A 12,036-nucleotide genomic window follows, 5' to 3' on the forward strand; every position below is an offset into this window, starting at 1 on the left:
AATTCTAGGTCATTAATTATGTGCCTGATTAGACTAAGATATTATTGACAATTCTAGGTCATTGATTGTTGAAGATAAATCTAGTTCAATTGTATCATGTATGTTGTGTGTAAATGGTCTTGCTTCTGTTGTACATCTGCAAAGAATGTTGTTACTGTTGCTCATGTAGATTCTAGTATTAATCTGTGAAGATGAATTGTTTGATGATGTATTTCTCTCCTTTATTATCGTTGCTGATGAATTCGGTTATTATATCTTTCTGTTTAGATGTATGTCACGCCTCCAGATACTGACGTGTATGCGATTCCAAAGGTTCTCGCACCGATGCCTGAGAAGGTGGTCTCTTTTGTTTGGTGATGGTTTATATTTACGCCTCTGGTTCAAAGTTTGTTGATGAGAATGATTTTATAGCTTTGGATGTGATTGCGATTGACTATAAAGTGATCAACAGATGCATCATTATTGGACATTTGTAACTTTGTTTCGATTTGCAGTATATCCGATGTGCCCAAAGTGATTACGGCTGCTACAATGTGACAGAGCCACCGATTGATGCACCTAGAGATCCCATGTATAAATCGGAGAGGGAAGTCCTAAAGGTTAGTTAGGAAAAGCCTTTGAACTTTATCATAAGTGGTTTATTAGTAATAATTCTGAGCAAATAATATAAGTTTGCTTATCATTGCCCTTCCTACATAGAACGGTTGAAACTGTAATTATATTTGGGTGCACTTCCTATATAATGTAATATTGCTGGTGGAATTTGGATGATTCATGGTATATGATCATACCATTAGGCATTAGCATCTGCAATGTTCAATCTTATTTTAGGACTTTCCAAATTAATAAGTGATGCTGAATTTTCTATCAAATGAGTAGTCTGAGCTTCCAATTTTCATCTGCTGGGATTTAGAGTTGGCTTTCAAAATTTCAAGAATGTGTGGATTGCATGTTTCTCTTCTCAAGAAAATTATAAAAGACGGAAACTAGACATTCTTTTCCAACATTATGATATTGACTTAGTGCAATCATCTTTCTGTTGTTGCAGGTTTTCTTGACGAAACACTATAGGAACCGTCGGTACGGTGATCCAGAATTTATGCTAGATTTTGAAGAGATTTATGTCATTGACTCAAAAACCAGATCAATCTCGAGAGCAACAGTTATGGTAGGCACCTTTCTTTCAACTTTCTATTGTTTCTCTTTCAAATACAACAATAATGAAAAGAAATACTTCAAACACCCTTGGACATGTAGTAGCACTCTCTTTTAGCTCTTTGTGGTGTCCAATATGAGATTTTTATTATATTATTACTGATTCTCTATGCATTTCATGTTCGATCATCTCCAATGCACGCTACCTCTGTATAATATCTATAGCAATTTGTTGGATGATATGGTAAATGTGTACATAACTATGCATTCCTGACTAATAGAAGATTATTACCATACCACTAATCCTATTACTCGTCATGCTTTACAAATCATTGTCTCCTTTCTGCAGGTGACTGTTCCTGATGGCAAAGACCGGGATAGAAAAAAAGATTTACTCGTTGTTCGTGATAAAGGGAACACCTTCAAAATAATTTCTTCGGTGAGTATGAAAGAACTCACTGTTCTTGATGGTGTCCGTTCCCCTTCTAACTGATTCTGCTTATGCTTGCAGGAAGAAAGAGACGACCCAACCACGGTCATCGAGAAGGAAGACTGGAACAAAACACGGGATGAAATGGAGAAGCATCTTAGAAAGCTTCGTGACTTCAGCGTCTCAAATTGGTTCTAGACAGACAGTATCTTGTGTAGGAATTACTGTGAAATCTAGGAGGGATGATGAATACCAGCAGGTTCTTGTAGCATCTTCGCCCCATCCCTGCTGCATGCTGAGCGGTAGATCAGTTGCCGTCTGCCTGGCTAAGATCAAATATGAAGAGCAGAAATTTGGCTGAGTGAGGGGAGATATTCAGAAGAGGTGACAACAAAATTCACTTGTAATTTTGTTCCGTAGAACTGTTGTAGTTAAGTTTTGGTAGGGTGTAATATCTTTTGAGAATTTGCTGGATATAATGTTGTTTCAAAATCAAGGATAATATGTAGCTGAGAAATTTTACATGCATTTAAAACTTAAATTCTAGTGCTAGAATGCATGCAAGTGAAGGAGAACAAAGAGATGATACAATTTAATTAATCAGATGATGTGATTTAACTAAGGCTGCGTTTGGTACCACGGAATTGGGGATGTGGAATTGGAATTGGAGCCGCTGTTTGGCAATGCAAAAATATGTAGATTTGGAATTGAATTCCATTCTACAAATTCCAATTCAACCATTTCAATTCTATCCATTCACAAAAGAATTTTAATTCAATTCCATGAAAAAACGGGTCAAATTTTAAAAAATGCGCGGATCTTTACGGGTCAAAAATAAAAACGGGTCGTATAAAAACGAAGAAGATTAGATCATTTCTCATCTCCCTCTGCCACAGCCGCTTTCTCTCTCCCTCTTCTTTGCGCCCTAGCCGCTTTCTCTCTCTGCAACTGCGATGCGCCCCAGCTTCATCTCTGATGATCGATTGATAATCAGGTAACAATCCATTTAAATTTCATCTTTCACTCTGTAAATCAATGTGTTTTTTTTTCAATGCTGTAATTATTGATTGTACGTGTACTGTGATGGTCGTTAGAGATTGCAGTATTAACATTTAAGTTGTTCCATATTTTTGCTGATAAAAAATTGATCGATTTGTTGTAAACACATTCGATGCATTTCACATTTTTCACCTTATTTTTGTGCAAAATACAGTTTATAAGCTATAATCGAGCATAAAGGTTCATGCTTTGAGAACTATTTCTTAGACTTCATTAGATTATTGGAATTCAGTCACATTTCAAGCAGAGAATAGATAGTTGGTGTCGTTGACGTGATTTTTATGTAATTATTGCATTTAATTAAAGTGGGAAAGAAACAAAACATAAGGCAATTTATGAGAGCTACTCGTTTATTTCCAATTTTTTTTTATTTTAATCATGCAGTTATGGAGTAGCTTTTAATTCTGGGTATGAGGAACTTTTGCCTCTGTCTATGTTGTTCGTGCCATTGCCTCGTTCAGGAAGGAGAGCTGGGAGGCCAAGATTCAAGGGTTCCGGGATTTGGTGGTCTCAGAGAGTGAGGTGGTGGAGATATTCAGGAAGTCGCTGTTGGTGATCTGCACTTCGTTGGATAAGTGCAGGGAGATCAAGAGGCTTCTCAACTGGGAGGTTTAGATGGGTGATCTGATCAATGATCCTTCGACCCTTCGACCCTCATGGGATCATTCGATTAACGGACAGAGTTTGGGGTATTGTGATGCGAATGTGCATAATGATGTTAGCACTTCTAGTAGCCTTGTTTCCGTGAGGGCTGATTTGGGTTGGAACCCAAGTGCAATGCTGTGAGGGGGTACGTTCATGCCGCCTGTTTCTGGTATGCTGCCTAACTTTTCGGCTGATTCTGGTTTCATCGAGAGGGCAACGAGACTTTCGTGCTTCATAAGGGGGAATTTTGGTGAAATAATGAACCCATTTGCTGTTCCTAAACCCTAAACATGGCCGAGTTGTCCAAAGAGGGAGGTCTGTTTCTGGGGAGACGGGGGCTGAAGGGAGCCCTTTCAAGAATGAGAAGAGGAGCTAGAGTTTGCATGATGAGGCTAAACAGGTAGTTGAGGTGTCGGGTAATGACTCTGATGAGGCTAAGTGTAGCGATCGTGGCCCTGAAGAGGAGGTGGCCTGCCTGACTGGGGAGTCTCCTAGTGAAGGGCTTGGCTCTAAGAAGAGGAGGAGAAAAGGGGTAGGTTTTGATCTTGTTTTGTTGTTTATGGAGTATTTTATTTGCACATTGCAACAAAAATGTGTGCAGCTTAGTCTTTTGTAATTTGATTCAGTTGTGTTTGCATTTACTTATTCAAATAAGTGATTAAAAATATTTTTTTTTTATTATGTTCTTTAGATGCAAATGTATTTTTAACAATTATGTTATTACTTATAATATAGTATATAGGGGAGTGATCAATCGCTAACTCATCATTTAATTGCTAACTACAACTAATTTAAGGCCACATAATTTTAAAAAACGTGTGGTCTACAATTTGCCACGTGTAATTTTCGTTTTTATTAATTAAATCAAAAAAATTTAAAAAAAACGCCAAATTAGGGTTTTGGATGAAAATGTCAATATAGTGTTTCGAAAATATCAACACAATGCTTTGAGAATGTCAACACAAATTTAGGATTGACATTGTATATGCTTTATATTGACATATTATCTTAGCTGTATTGACATTAGCCTGTGTACGAAAAATACGAAAATTCTAGATTTTTTTTTTTCAAATTTTGACGATCGGAACATATGCATGTAGTATATCGTTGGAATCCTTATAAAATTATCTTTAATTTGATATATGTTATATGAATTTAAAGTTTTGGGATTTTTTAAAAAGTTAGTTATAACTAACTTGACATTAATACCCCTATTGATTTTTATTGGAATTAATCCTATAACTTTATTGACATTTTTTGTTGATCGTATTGATATTTTGTGGTTAATGATCTAGGCCTTTAATTTAAATATCTAATGGCTATTATTGAATTGTTGTTAACAATTAAGCATTGAGTTAGCAATATAACACTCCACATAGTATATAATTAACATGATCATAGTTTTCTATGTATAATGCTGCTCTTGTATTTAAAATATATAAGCACACACACTACATATATGTAACTCGGAGTATATTGTATGTTGATAAAATAAATTAATTATGGTTGATTAATTATTTTAATTATGATAACAGTACTAGTTTTATGATATGTTAATAAAAAAATTTTGAATTTTGAAGCATAAGAAAAAAGTAGAAATATGATGATTATTAAAAAATAATTAATTTAAAAAAATTAGAATTTTAAATTGAATTCTAATTTGATTCTAAATCCTTTATTTTGAGTTACCAAACAAAGAATTTAGAATTATAATACAATTTCATATCAAATCTTTAATTATACCAATTACCAAACATAGGATTTGGTATTGAATTCGAATTCAATTCCTTCCAATTCAATTCCAATTCCAATTCCGTGTACCAAACTACCCTAATAGATGTCAAAATACTATTGGCTATTATTTTTGCCGGAACCGTTAAGTAAACCAAAACATGTTCTTTAGAATCATATCTTAAAACATGAATATATAAGACCACAAAGTTTTTTAACAATGTGTGATTATCAATTTTAGTGTTACGCATTTAGTTTTTTACTCAATTCATTCCAAAATTATAGTATCATCATACACACAATCGACATTAAAGGGCATAAATAACGCTGCAGGCCGGACCGCACTTGGTCCCAGCCCGCGTCACAACGTGTTGCCGTGCTAGAATTGGCGAGTCCCAGCCCGGCGTTGGAGGTGAAGTGGGCCGGATCCAGGCCTTAATTTCATATTTATTTGCAGTTGGAAATCCTTGCAGAAATGGAGAGGGAAGAAGTGGGACATGGAGAGGAGCTTACTTTTATGTTGAGAATTGGGAGTGTAATTATGATTACAATTTTATATTGGGAATTGGGTAGTGATAAAATTAAAAATGAAATTTATAATTTATAGTTTATAATTTATAATTTTCTCATTTTGATCAATTTTTTTTTTAAATTTCTTGGTTATAATTTATAATTTTTGAATTAAAAATAATATTTTCGTATTATAATTGCTCAACGTTTTCAATTTTTACAAGTAAAATAAGTTAGAGTTGTGAATAATGTAATTTAATAGTTGTTGTCTGGGATGGGGCCGGCATGGTTAGAGAAGTTGTGGTCTGTGATTCAAATTTAGGGAAATGATGACATGGAGTTGACTTGGGCTCTGAATCCGGGCCAGGGTCGTGGATGGCCTAACGTCGACAACCCTTGCCCGTCAATCGTCAGGGCTACAATCTGAGGCGCTCACTTTTTTATGTTGTTAGGCATGTAGATTATGGGACTAGTCTTTAATTTCACCTAATTTTATGTAGTGTTGTTTTGAGGATTAGGTGAAAAGAGAACAAAGTAGAAATGCAATTAAAGTAGAGATAATGTTGTTTTCATTTTAGAAATGTGTACCACGAGACATTAGAAAACATTTTATACTTAGTGGGACAAAGAGAATATTCTAAAATCATCCATTATATATATACTCCATCCGTCCATAAAAAATAGAGCAATTGGTGTATGACACGAGTTTTAATGTAGAATTGGTAAAATAAGAGAGAAGGGAAAAAAGTAAGAGAGAAGGAGAAAAAGTAAGTGAAAAATAGTGTTAGTGGAATGATGTGTAGGGTTATTATTTGTTGAAACTTTCCATAAATGAATATGTTCTATTTTTTGTGGACGACCAAAAATGGTAAATGTGCTCTATTTTTTGTGGGCAGAGGGAGTATATATAAGGATATATAATAAAAAAGGAAATCTTATAACTAGTTAACATAATTATTTTTTATTTATAATATATTTAATAAAAAATTAAAAATATATGCCAAATAAAAAATGCATGAAAAATAATTTTCTAGTGTAACCTAACCCAGCCCGCGTTGGTGGTGGGCTTGAGTTGAGCCCCAAGTTGCTTGGCACATGGCATATATGGTTTGGGTTACACCGGCTCAACTCATTTGACAACTTTATTACTCTCTCCGTCCCACAATAAGAATCACATTTTGTCATTTCGGTGTCTTCCACCATAAGAGTCACACTTTTATCATAAATGGCAAGAAGGTCACATATTCCATTAACTCACTTCGCTCACATTATATTATTAAAAAAATCAATATAAAAAAATAAACCTCATATTCGACTAACTTTTTCAATCCACTGTTCTTTATATTTCTGTGCCCACACCAAATGTGACTCTGATTGTGGGACGATGTAGTAGTATATTCTGCATATACTTAAAAATCAATTGTATTGAACCTATATTAGTCCCAATCCTTTTCATCTAAGGCATCTCTTTTCAATACAAAATCTAAAAATATTGTGTTTAGTGAGTTAAATGAAGATAAATAAAGGAGAGATGGAAAAAGTGGAAGAGAAGAGAGCAATACAAGATAGAATAAAATAAGTGAAGTTAAATGTTTTATTTTAACCATAAAGGAAAGTAACTATAATAACTGAAGACACTCAAAATGAAATCCTTCTACTCAAGTAACTTGAAACTAAGGGAGTAAATGTAAATCTTAATTTTATCACAGTACACATGTTACATTGCAAACATAAATATTTCAGCAATAAATTTCATATCCTCGCAAGTAAGTTGGAAATTACAAATTCTCATATTCTCATTTGAGAAGGCTTGTATCCTATCAACATAATCAAATTTATAAATAGGGAGGAGAAAATCTGTCGTTGATGTAGGAGGAAAATGCATAAAGTAGAGAATAGAACATTAGGCCTAGTTTCTTAGGCTGTTAACAAGAATATAGCAAAACATACAGTGAAGCTTATTACAATTGCAACAATTCATTCAATAAAGGGATATCCAGTTAAACCTATCTCATTCAATACAAGGGATATCCAGTTAAGCCTATCTCAACTCCAAATCAGGGGCAGAAACGATTCTTTCCGATCGATTTACCACGGAACACTCAGTATCATGATCTTGTACAATAATATTTACTACAAACTACAACACCTAAATCGATTCCAGTGCAACTGTCAGTCTACAGTTTCACAAGAGAATTTACCTTGAGGAACAAAAGCAGAATCCCATTGCCTACAAAAGGGATGATTGAAGTCAAAAAGTTAGCCTGCTGCAAAAATGTCAGTTGTTCGAATGATGCAGTAATGTACAAGCATAAACTTCCTCGTTTTCCTCCTAAAAAGAGTGTTTTTGTCAGCTCAATTAGCTTTCTGACTCCATTGCAGCCATATTTTCTTCGTAATTCAGGGTTTTGGCTGCATTGAGAAGCATATCCACCCCACCTGATTTGTTCAAAGCCTCGCTGCACTTCAGTTTTCCATTCAAGGCTCTCTTTTTGGATGTGTTTTGCATATGCTCGTATGTCCTCCGGGCTCTCTGGATACGCTGAATTCCACTATCGCATTTTAGGCAGAACCATTTCCCATTTGGTATGGTAGAGCGCGGTGGCTCCATGCAATAGATGTGGTACCCATGATCACAGCCATCGCATAGAACAATCTTGTCATCGTCTTTATCAGTCAAGCAAGCTCTGCACAGACAGGAAGGGCAATACCAACATGGGCCATGCGAGATAAGCTGCTTAGTTGTTAAACATTTCTCATGGTAAAACTTATGAGGACAAAAGTTGTGCCCACAAATTATATATTCTTCATCACCGCCAACTTCAGTTCTACATACTGTGCAGTGCTGAAACTCTTCAATGGCAACAAACTCATTTGAACTCCCCTCTAATTCTTCTGCTGTTACGTCATTCCCTAGGCCATCTTCTCCACTGCCATCACATGGTGACAAAAAGGCATTTAGCCTCTCACAAGCTATGCAGTTCTCATGAGAGGATTCAATTCCCTTTGCTATACAGTTGGCACAATGCCAACTTCTACTAGGGATTTCTGTAATGGCAGGCTCGATGCAGGAGATATGATATATCTCCTCGCATGAATCGCAGACTAAACCAGTTCTTCCATCTGCCTTTTCACTACAACGCCTGCAGGTATTGGCTTCATCAAGAGCACATGTCTCTGTAAGCTCTGGTTTAGTGTGCACAAGGAACTGTCAACAAATATAGAAAAAGTCATATCTGCCCCTTAATTACCCAAGATGTGATAGAAGCTAACTTAGTTTTCAAATATATTTTCCACTGAAATCTAAGTCTTTAATCACTTCTGTAAGTGTGTAACGAATAATTAGCTCCGAAATAGACAACAATTTAATTTTAGGAAAATTGCATATCTGGTCAGCAAAATGTGCAATATTACTGAACCGATTATATATTTTCAGCTCAATTCTCATATAAGCAGAAACTAAATCAAATACATTGAATAAGTGGAGGTCCAATTAATTTGAGATTGAAGGCCCCAATGCTTTTTCCAACTTAATGAAAAAGTACAGAAAAAGAAACAAATACCTCATGTTTTGCACCCTCAGACATGCTTTGATCTAGGTTGCTTACCTGAGGATACTAAATTTACATATATGTCAATACCAGCTGTGTAAGTAGCAGGAAACCAACAAATTAAGACAATCAGGCAAGAGCCATGAGACAAAACACGGAAACAGCATTTGCAGCGTAAATAATTTACCTGTTCGTGGAAAGAAATTATAGTTTTGTCTGATAGGCACTTTGCAAGAGCAGTTACATCAGAGCCAATCTTTTGGAGCTTCGCCCAAATCTACACAAGAAAATTCAATAATGATAACTGAAGCTCAAACAAATGCGATACATTTGAAATTATGAAGTATTTTCTTCTTCAATTTCATAATCCAAGATATTCCACAATGAAATATTCAAAGTAGACATAAATTTGTCCATAAATAAAATTCCAAGGAATATGTCTAAAGAAATACATCTAATGCAGCAAGATGATCACGCCCAACCCAACAAGCAGATATGTGTAACTTCAAAGAAAAGTACCTCTTGAACATCAGACTGAAATAGCAGTGGTGACTTTTCATATGCTTTCTCCTTCATCCTTGTGTTTATGCGATTCAAATCAAAAAAATTGTCAGCCTTTATGCCTTCGAAATTTTCAAGGAGTAAACTGCATAGCTGTGAAAACTGTTCTGACATAAAAACATCCACAAAGGTGGAAGTACAGCGCTCTGTGAATGTTGTAGCATTAGGTCCATTGACTAATCCGCTAGATGTCAAACCAAAATTGGACTTAGTTGCATTCTGGAGACCATCAAGCACAGTCCCAGTTTGAGATGTGCTTTTGCTCCAATCTTCACTAGAACGAACAGAATCCTAGAAACAAATCACATAAAAGAGTCAAGATGCTTCTACTAAATAGAGGATGTGGTTGAAAGAGACCAAAACATACCAATTTGTCATCTTTGAATTAAAACAAGTTAGGAGTACAAGTTAAGTCTTATGAAGTACTCCCTCCGTTCGCGAATAGGAGTCCCATTTCTTTCGGCACGGGTTTTAAGAAATGTTAAGAAAAGTTGGTGAAAAAAGTTAGTAGTATATGGGTCCCACTTGTATTTATTAGTTTTAAATGAAATGTGAAGTTGAATGTGGGGCCTTTTACCATTTATAGTGTAAATGAACCGGAACTCCTATTCGTGGACGGGCTAAAATGGAAAAACAGGATGTTCGCGGACGGATGGAGTACAAATGATATTTAATCACAAATTTTCACAAAAAATAAATCATCCTTAGTGAATAAATTGTAAGGTTAGCCTCCAAGATAAGAAAAATACCTTCACAGGAGTTCCAGTACCACTTCCTTCAGGAAAAACAAGTGCATTTTTAATGCATTTCTTCAATCCACCACTATGGAGCGACTGGCAGATTTGATCCAGAATAATGTTTCTTTTGTGCTTGAGTGAGCAATCACTGGAACAATCTGCATCTTTCTGAGGACATTTAGCTAGGTCAAGTAAGCACTTCAGTAACTGGGAAAATCGAAAGTATCTCAGCAGCCTTACAGAGAATATACATAAAACTGATAAGACACCCACAAAGACGGATGGTTGTAGAATCAGAAAATGAAAATTAGGTACAAAATATTTGTAAACATGGGTGATATTATAACATGCCATTGTTGAAGTAAAAGGGAAGTAGAGAAGAAACCCAATACTAAATCCCAAAAATCAAGGGGAATGATAATTCTGACTCGTCAATATGCATAACTCTCTCACGTACACTCATAGTAGTAGTCCTTAACTTATTATTACAAAAGAGTAGCACCACAGTATATCTTTCTAGCTATAAACTTTTCTAAAAACTGCAGTCTCTAGTCGTGCAAAATTGTTCCAACTGAGAGTCTACAGCTAGTGCTTCTAATCAGTGAAAAGGAAAATAAAATAAGAACTCATAAGCAGAATAATCTTCACATAATTTCAACAGTAAAGTGAACAAAATAATCATAATGATAATATACTTAAAAATAAGAAATAACAGCACCTTTTCACTCAGTTGACTCGCCGAATCATCAGAAACCTTCCCACACTCCATAACCTTGGTACACTTTCGCCTCTTGTAAGTAAGCAAACTATCGCCTCCCAATCCAGAAGGACCAGCTTCAGCATCGACTGCAACGCCATTAACCTTCACCTCCTCAACATCAGAGGATCCTACTAAACTCTCAAAATAACTTCGACTACCGTTGTCACTACTTTCTTTAAGAGCATCCACCATGCCTAATCTTCAACTAAGCAAAGCTAACCACCTAAGAATAGTCTCATAACAATTCGTACAAAATACAAAATACAATTGAATTCCGGAATCCCCTGCGAATTGCCAGAAACAATTGAATTAAGTTAAAATACAAAATTAATAAACTGCAATACCCCGCTCTCCCGAGAAAAGATGTAGACATTTCCGAGTATACATAAAGTCCAAAATTGGTCAAGAATTTTGAAATTCGTAGAGATTTGGGAACTTACTAGAGTTGGTGAGTAGAGAAAGAGAGGAAAAGAAATGTCGGATTTGGAACCCTAGAGAGATAAAGTTTCGCCCAAATTTTCTGAGAGAGAGAGCGGTTTTCCAAAATTTTGAAAAACGGGAGGTTGTTTTTTGTGCGCTCACCACTCTTTCCTTCCGGCGGTTTATTACAAACAATAATAATGCTCCACGACTAATTTTAAATTTTATTTAAAAAGGGTACTAATTTTCTTAATACTCCCTCCGGCCCATAATTTGTCACCTTTTGAGTTTTGACCCGGCACAAGTTTTAAAAAATGTAATAGAAAGTGGGTTGGAAAAGTTAGTGGCATGTGGATCCTACTTTTATATACTCCCTTCGTCCCATTAAATATGCAACGTTTGCTTTTCGGCACATGATTTTATATAGTGTTGTTTTGTGATTTAATGAAGAGAGAGTAAAGTAAGAGAGTAGAAAAA

At 35.4% G+C, this 12,036-nt stretch overlaps 2 protein-coding genes across 6 annotated transcripts; one reads left to right on the forward strand and one right to left on the reverse strand.

Annotated features, from left to right (window-relative positions):
* The first annotated feature begins 228 nt into the window (after nt 1–228).
* On the forward strand, nt 229–2,137 carry LOC125199499 (PLASTID TRANSCRIPTIONALLY ACTIVE protein 6, chloroplastic). Its single transcript, XM_048097500.1, has 5 exons — nt 229–336; nt 495–599; nt 1,049–1,168; nt 1,505–1,594; nt 1,667–2,137. The coding sequence occupies exons 1-5, from the start codon at nt 268–270 to the stop codon at nt 1,781–1,783; spliced, it is 501 nt and encodes a 166-aa protein (XP_047953457.1). The 5' UTR covers nt 229–267; the 3' UTR covers nt 1,784–2,137.
* A 5,286-nt stretch (nt 2,138–7,423) lies between these two features.
* LOC125199496 (PHD finger protein EHD3-like) lies at nt 7,424–11,721 on the reverse strand. 5 transcript variants are annotated; one of them, XR_007172597.1, is made up of 7 exons: nt 11,098–11,694; nt 10,392–10,586; nt 9,601–9,933; nt 9,269–9,358; nt 9,094–9,147; nt 7,838–8,738; nt 7,424–7,760 (listed from the first exon to the last, which is right to left on the reverse strand). XR_007172597.1 is itself a non-coding variant. In XM_048097482.1 (7 exons), exons 2-7 carry the CDS (start codon nt 11,329–11,331, stop codon nt 7,890–7,892), a joined length of 1,755 nt encoding a protein of 584 aa, XP_047953439.1. In that variant the 5' UTR covers nt 11,332–11,423; nt 11,580–11,721; the 3' UTR covers nt 7,424–7,889. The 5 variants fall into 5 exon arrangements, 4 of the variants coding, with proteins under 4 accessions (XP_047953439.1, XP_047953442.1, XP_047953440.1 ...); XM_048097482.1 differs by having other exon boundaries at nt 7,424–8,738; nt 11,098–11,423; nt 11,580–11,721; XM_048097485.1 differs by having other exon boundaries at nt 7,424–8,738; nt 9,601–9,658; nt 9,755–9,933.
* Between the last annotated feature and the right edge of the window lie 315 nt (nt 11,722–12,036).

The sequence above is a fragment of the Salvia hispanica genome, unplaced genomic scaffold, assembly GCF_023119035.1.
Source record: "Salvia hispanica cultivar TCC Black 2014 unplaced genomic scaffold, UniMelb_Shisp_WGS_1.0 HiC_scaffold_521, whole genome shotgun sequence".
Taxonomy (NCBI): Eukaryota; Viridiplantae; Streptophyta; class Magnoliopsida; order Lamiales; family Lamiaceae; genus Salvia; species Salvia hispanica.